Raw genomic sequence first — 7225 nt, 5'->3', positions numbered from 1 at the left:
CCTCACCGAGCCGTAGCAGCAGCTAGGAACGAAGCAACGGTCTTTACACAGCATCTCCCCGTATTATTCAAGCAGGTAGTGGCCTAAGACGATGCAGCGGCTTCAACACTAGATTTACGGGCGTCTCTCATATAGCTATCATACAGCTTTTAAGCGTAATATACTACTTGTTATACCACATACCTCGGTGGTGTGCGTCAAAGTGCTTGACATCACTTTCAGGCACAAGACGTCTCACCTTGCGATTTTAGGCGATTAATTAATACCGCTCTTTTTTATATCTGATTTTTAGATCGATCAGTCGTCGGATAACTTCCGATAACGGATAACACTGGACGGAACAGTTTGTTATTTGTTGTTTGTAGACTAACATACTAGCTCTCAAGCTAACCCTGCGACTCTGATGAGCTCAATCGAACGCTTCACTGTCCCAAACGCCACCGCGGTGTGCATGAAGTAATGATTTTTTTTTTTTTCCATACCTTCACCCTCATTGCATTGCTCGTCCCAACAGACCCAGCATGGGCCGGTCGATAGCGGAATGCAATGCTTTTGTTTTGGGTTTGGCAGCCCTTCTTTGCGCAAAGGGTTGGCGAACCATTCGTTCGTCAGAACGGGCCAAGAACGCTTGGTCGGTCGGTAAACGGCGACGAGCAGGGCGACCAAGGCAGACAATGTGTTATTGTTGTATTTGCGCCCGTAATGCTCTCGCAACTCCTATTCCTACCTCCACGTTGGTGCCGACTGGGATGCGGATCACTGCGCGGTGATTCGTATGCTAACAGGAAAGGGGGCCAAACAGCCAGGATGAAGAATTCGGTGATAAAGGTGAATATCTGAAGCAGAAGGTAGATGATAGAATGTGTGTGTGAGAGAAAGAGAGAGAGAGAGAGATAAACTGTGCCAGCTGATGTTAGCGCCTCACTAATTGATAGTTGTTTGGTTTTCTTTCCTTTTGCCAGCGATTCCACTTCCTGCCATCGAGCCGTTCGACAGGACAAGGCGGCTAACAGGACGCAGCTGCAGCTGCCACCGCAGATACTGCCTCCGATGAGGAGCGAACACACGTGCTGCCCGGCCGGAGCTTCTCTGACACGCACACACACACGCACACCCACACACACACACATGCGCATCCACGGATGCTGTCAAGCGTCGGCACAGTCCCAGCTAGCAACCTACGCGTGTGGCGCTAGCGCTCGCTCGCCGAAAACGACCGTCAGAGAGCGAGAAAGACAGAGAGAGAATCTATGCGAGAGCAGCACTCGGCAGCGCTTCGCTTCGGACGAGCTCGGTGGGGTCGTATCCTTGTGTGGTGTGCTTACAGGGCGCTCTCACTCTCTCTCTCTCGCTACGTGTGTGCTTGGCGTCCGTTGGAGCTGTAGTAAGTGCGCTGCCCCATACAGCAGTACGCTAGTGCACGGTCCGCAAAAAGCGCTCGAGGCAATCATCGGTTTCGGGTTGTGTCGCCCGGTCGGTGGCACCGTTCGACGGCTTACCAGCAGTGCCAGCAGTGGCGAGTACAGGCGCACAAATTCCGTGTGCGAGCGGCAGTGAACAAACGGGGCCCCGCCAGCCGAGTGATTACGGGACACTTTCGGCAGCGACTCTATCAGCGTCTTCCATCAACCAGTGGTGTTTATGCGTGTGTGGTGTGAGTGAGTGTAGATGTAAGTGAGTTTCATTCAACTCTCGGGGGTGATATCAGTGCAACAGAGAGAAGAAAACAAAAACAAAAAAACAAAGCAAAACAAAACACACAAAAAGCAAGCGTTACCGAATGTGTAGGTGTTTACCATCTCAAGCCAGTGAGTGAGTGCGTGCATGATTTGTATTGGCTTTTCATACTCGTTGTGTCCTGTGTGTATGCGGAGGATTGCGGCAGTTTCGCCCTGAAACCGTTTGGTCATCAGCTGTGCATAGATAGGGGAACAGTGGGACAGTACCTGGGGAAAGGGTGCAGCAGCAGCAGCAGCCGCCGCACTAGCGAAGTGCTGCTCCCGACCCTCCCAAGTGCTGCCAGCGCCGTCCAAAGCAGCGAATGTGCGACCTGCCATCGGAGCCGCTGCAGTACACCGCAATAGGTAAGTGGCAGAAACAACAAAAAAAAAACCCTGGACGGATGCTACTATTACACCGCTTCCGCTAACATCTTGAACAGCAGAAAATCACACACACACACACACACACACACACACACACACACACACACACTGCTTATAGATACACCAGGCAGGCCGGGACGGCGGTGAATGCTTGTGTGGATGCTGCTGGCACGCCAAAGCGGCACGTCCGTTGGGGCGCCAAGTGTTGGGCCACCAATCGATCTCACCGAGATATAGAAAGGGAGAGAGAGAGAGAGAGAGAGAGAAAAAAAGGACGAGCAAAAAAACGTCCATCTCACTGCAGTGATGCCCGAGCCCAGACCGGGTTTCGAGCGCCACGCGTCCCCCGGTGATGGACGGGCGGTTATTTTTAGCGTTACTTTGCTTGTGCCTTCACTCCACCACTGGCACACAAAGAGAGCGAGAGAGAGAGAAAACGAGCAAGAGAGAGAGAGTGAAAGTGCCGCACAGCTTGACACAGGCTGCGGATGTATTACACCGTCTCGAAACAGGCTCCAAACCACCCAATTTAGTGATGGGAAGGTTGCAAAGGAAAGGAATCTCTTAAAAAATAATGTGTATGAAGAAGTTGTTTATTTTAAGAATGTTACATTACTTCAACACGTAACGCAAAATCAAGGGGCATTCAAAATAACAACAGCAACAACAACAACAATCATAAAATACCTTTTTGGCGTGTGCCTGATTGAACTTTTTCCAATAGAATTAGCAGCACGTTTGGTTTACATTGAGCATATGCTGTAATGTTTTTTTTTTTCAATTTTGATAGCCATAGCCCGAAGGGAATTGTAATTGAATGTGATGAAAATGGTGATTTTTTTTATACAACTGTTTATATGTTTTCTTTGCTTTGATCATTAAATCGGGACATCAACAGTTTGAAGTTATTTTTTTTTTCCAACAAGATGCTTAGGTGATGAAAAGGAAATAGCAACCAGGTGATCAGCGTATGTTGATATTTAGATCATGTTTCATGTAAAACTATACGTCATGCTATATATTAGACGGTTTGAAAATTCACATTATAACCAAAATGTATGTCACCACACTATATCGGTTGGCATATCGATTGTTATTTTACCTTTATTTGTTCGATATTTTACAATGGATGGGTATCCATAAATTATTCTTATTGATCTTTTTGCAAAATTTCATAATAGTACGCCCTATCTGTTACTAAATATAAAAAGTTTAAATCAGTAATCTCTGGCTATCATATCGGAATTGGCATTGGAATCGGGATGGAATTAGCTCAGGCTCAGGTAGAATTGGAATTAACTACGGAATTGCAATATTGATTCCGGAGCCAATTCCGATGCCGGAGCCGAGCCCAGGCACAATTCCGGTGTCAACTCCGGAGCCGATTTTGGAACTAATTCTGGAGCCGATTCTGATCCTGGAGCCAATTCCGGAAACTAATTCCGAACCTACTATCCGGAATCGATTCCAGAAAACTTAGGAGCTAGCCGGAATTGATTCCGACGAAAACTTCTTTTTTCCCATAACTAGTGGACACAACCCGATAATAGGTCGTTTTGTTGTTATTTAGTCATATTTATATTTTTTGGCTTGATACTATTAACTCATGCATTGGTTAGGAAAATTGATGAATCATAATCGCAAACTACAAAGATATTCTCGAATTATGTTAACAAATATATTCTCATATGATAAATTACCCTTGTCATCTGTTAGTTAGTCAGAGAGTACGATATCGGAGCATTTTTTTTTGTTTGTTCTTGTAATTCTTGTGTGAAGGTGCGGTGCGAAAGACCCATCCCCACGAAATCGAAATCGAACCAAATGCGTACCCCGTGTGCGCGTACAAGCCTTGGCGGGTGTCGGGATTTGTTTTGACTCGGTTCTGTATCCGACCGGGGGAGGGTTACTGAGCCATCGAGATTGGAAAAGGTGGCAATTGCCAGGCAAAATCAATATATTTATGAGTCAGTTTTATAACTTCTGATCTGTCGACAGTGATAGAGACAATTTACACCGTCCTTCCACGTGCGCGGTTCGTTCTCTCGCGCTCCCTTTCACTCTCTCACTGTCTTACCGTCTCTCTCTCTCTCTCTCTCTCTCTCTCTCTCTCTCTCTCTCTCTCTCTCTCTCTCTCTCTCTCTCTCTCTCTCTCTTTCACGTGTACATGTGTGTGTATATGTGCTCGCGGTTAGGCTCGCACGGCCAGCAGTTTTCTCTCTTTCCGCAGGTGTGCGTTTACGCGTTCCACGTGGTTTCTGTTTATGATTTTTGTGCTGCGTTCCCCTCTTGTATTCATGGAGGGGTCAGCAACAATTCTCTCGCACCTTGCGCAGGTAGGAGACAGGTGCCTACCTTCTCCCCTCATGCTGTAAACGTTGTACTGGCCGGTTTTTGCGGCACCATCCTTCCGGTCCGTCCTGCATTAAAAATGTACTTCTTTTGTTTTATTAATTTATTTTTTTGTTTTGTTTCGGGAAAAGGTTTGGCGCCTTGTCACTTTGAAATTTTAATTCCGCCACTGCGATTCGCTTGCACCGCGTACAACCTTTCTGCGTTGGCGGACATTTAACAATGTTTTTTTTTTTCAAATTTCCCAAAAGGCCAGCATAAAAATTACATCAACAAAAAACACTCGCAAAAAACGCTAAACTCACAAAAAGTTCGAGCAAAAAATCGATAAAGAAGAAAAAACAACATGCTTTCGGATGATTCTAATGTAATATTACAGGTGACCCTCGAGACACGACTGTCAGGTCTATTATATCCTTGCAATCGAGATGTCTCGACGTCTAGTTGAACATTGCTAAGGAAATCAGGCCTGCTATGCGGCGAAGCTATCTGGCTTCCAAATTACCTGTATTTGGGAGAAGAGCCGAAATGTAACACTAAAAGTTCAAACACCAAAGCTCGAGGGTCGCTTGTATAGCCTATGTGTGTGTGTGTGTGTGTGTGTGTGTGTGTGTGTGTGTGTTGTGTGTGTGTGTGTTTGTGTGTGTGTGTGTGTGTGTGTGTGTTTGTGTGTGTGTGTGTGTGTGTGTGTGTGTGTGTGTGTGTGTGTGTGTGTGTGTGTGTGTGTGTGTGTGTGTGTGTGTGTGTGTGTGTGTGTGTGTGTTTATTTACCAATCAGCCAGCAGTTCGGCGGATGGGGGCATGGGTGCCATCTGTCAAATCAATTAACACCCCCCCCCCCTCCACTTCCAGATATGCAGCATCGGCAGCTGAATCGAACGATCGCCATCGCCACCGGCCTGCTGATGTGTGCCGTGTACGTGCTGTACACGTTTCACGCCTGTCTGCTGTCCGGGCTACATCGCAGCCTCCGGCAGGTAAGTGGTCAAGCGACGAACCCTTCGCCGCACACTAACGTACGCGTCCTTCACCAGTCGCCGTCCGCGCAGCCGGCTGCCGGCGGCACGACACTAGCGCCCACCACCCAGCTGCCGCACGTCCGCATACTCGGCTCGCTCGTGCGCATCGTGCCGCTGACGGTCGAGGACGGAGCGACCGCCGGCAAGCGGCCCCCGGCCGCCCCGCTGCGCCTGGTGTCGCCCGCCGCCACCAACACGACCGACGGGTCGCCCAAGTACCGGTTTCTGCGGCAGCAGGGCCTGCGCCCGTCCCGCCACCTGCCGGACGCGCTCATCATCGGGGTGAAGAAGAGCGGGACGCGCGCCCTGCTCGAATTCGTCCGGCTGCACCCGGACGTGCGGGCGGCCGGCTGCGAGGTGCACTTCTTCGACCGGCACTACGCGAAGGGGCTCGCCTGGTACCGGCACCACATGCCGCCCACGATCGAGGGCCAGATCACGATGGAGAAGACGCCGAGCTACTTCATTACGCGCGAGGCGCCGCGCCGCGTCCGCCACATGAACCCGGCGACCCGGCTGCTGGTGGTCGTGCGCGACCCGGTCACGCGCGCCATCTCCGACTACACGCAGGCGCGCAGCAAGAAGCGCGACATGAAGCGGTTCGAGGAGCTCGCGTTCACCAACGGGTCGGCCGGCGGTGTCGTCGACACGAGCTGGGGCCCGGTCCGGATCGGCGTGTACGCGCGGTACCTCGAGCGATGGCTAGAGCACTTCCCACCCGCCCAGCTGCTGTTCGTCAGCGGCGAGCGGCTGATCGCCGACCCGGCGGTCGAGATCGGCCGCGTGCAGGACTTTCTCGGCCTGAAGCGGGTGGTGAACGAGAAGCACTTCTACTTCAACTCGACCAAGGGCTTCCCGTGTCTGCTCAAGTCGGAGGAGCGGTCCAGCCCGCACTGCCTCGGCAAGACGAAGGGCCGGAACCATCCGCACATTGACGGGGCCGCCATCGACCGGCTGCGCGAGTTCTACCGGCCGTTCAACCAGAAGTTCTACCACCTCACCGGCATCAACTTCGGCTGGCCCTAGGGGACCCGTGGAATTGGTGGTATGAGAGGGGTAGGGGGGGGGGTAGGAGGTGGGTAGAGAAATCCCGTGCGTCAATTAGGTTGTGCGAAAAATAATAATAATTACAATGCACAATTGCACAGGTACCAACGCAATGGGTGTATCGGCAGCTCGTATACTCGCTAAGCAATTATAGGTAGGTGTACATAGGGTAGGGTCCGGGTAGCAGAACAACAGGGCGGCAGACGATGTACGCCATCGTGCCAGAAATCAATCGCGTATATTACGCCGGGCGCCAGTTTGGAGCCAAATCGAAAAGCCACAGTCGCAGTCCTCCTTCGCCTTCTTCCAAGTCTGCTTCTTATTCTTCACTGGCTACGAAATCATCGGACCGCTTGTTGCGTGTTTCACGTTCATGGTACGTTCATGGTGGTCGTCAACTCGAACGACTCAATAACATGCCCGTCATGGGTTCAAGCCTAGAATGGAACCGTCCCCCGCGGCAAGGATTGACTATCCGGCTGCGTGGTAATGAATGGTGAAGTCTCAAAAGCCTGTGTATAGGCCGGCATGTCCGCGTAGGACATTACGCCAAATAGAAGATATGTTACGCCAAATCTTGCTGATAAATTCGGTTGACGTGTTCCTGTGAGTTTTGTCCATAGGAATGCCACTACGAAGCGATAGATACTGGGACATCGCGTCGTTAAAGCACTTATAGCACTAATTACTACTACCTGCAGT

The 7225-nt window shown here is 50.4% G+C and overlaps 1 protein-coding gene across 2 annotated transcripts; it reads left to right on the top strand.

The window, feature by feature from the left end:
- The first annotated feature begins 624 nt into the window (after positions 1-624).
- Positions 625-6975, top strand: LOC120905615 (heparan sulfate glucosamine 3-O-sulfotransferase 6). Of its 2 annotated transcripts, XM_040316575.1 has the most exons (4): positions 625-828; positions 963-2084; positions 5310-5434; positions 5492-6975. In XM_040316575.1, exons 2-4 carry the CDS (start codon positions 2042-2044, stop codon positions 6500-6502), a joined length of 1179 nt encoding a protein of 392 aa, XP_040172509.1. In that variant the 5' UTR covers positions 625-828; positions 963-2041; the 3' UTR covers positions 6503-6975. The 2 variants fall into 2 exon arrangements, with proteins under 2 accessions (XP_040172509.1, XP_040172508.1); XM_040316574.1 differs by having other exon boundaries at positions 5310-6975.
- The last annotated feature ends 250 nt before the right edge of the window (positions 6976-7225 follow it).

The sequence above is a fragment of the Anopheles arabiensis genome, chromosome X, assembly GCF_016920715.1.
Source record: "Anopheles arabiensis isolate DONGOLA chromosome X, AaraD3, whole genome shotgun sequence".
NCBI classification, from domain to species: domain Eukaryota; kingdom Metazoa; phylum Arthropoda; class Insecta; order Diptera; family Culicidae; genus Anopheles; species Anopheles arabiensis.
The sequence above is the reverse complement of the archived record's forward strand: the minus strand, read 5'-3'. Positions and strand labels throughout refer to the sequence as shown.

What these genes read in the sequence shown, in the direction of transcription:
- LOC120905615 (XM_040316574.1), top strand. Translation starts at nt 2,042, where the DNA reads ATGTGCGACCTGCCATCGGAGCCGCTGCAGTACACCGCAATAG. An exon ending in GCTGCAGTACACCGCAATAG is followed by an intron (nt 2,085 to 5,309) that starts GTAAGTGGCAGA and finishes CTCCACTTCCAG; the next exon opens with ATATGCAGCATCGGCAGCTG.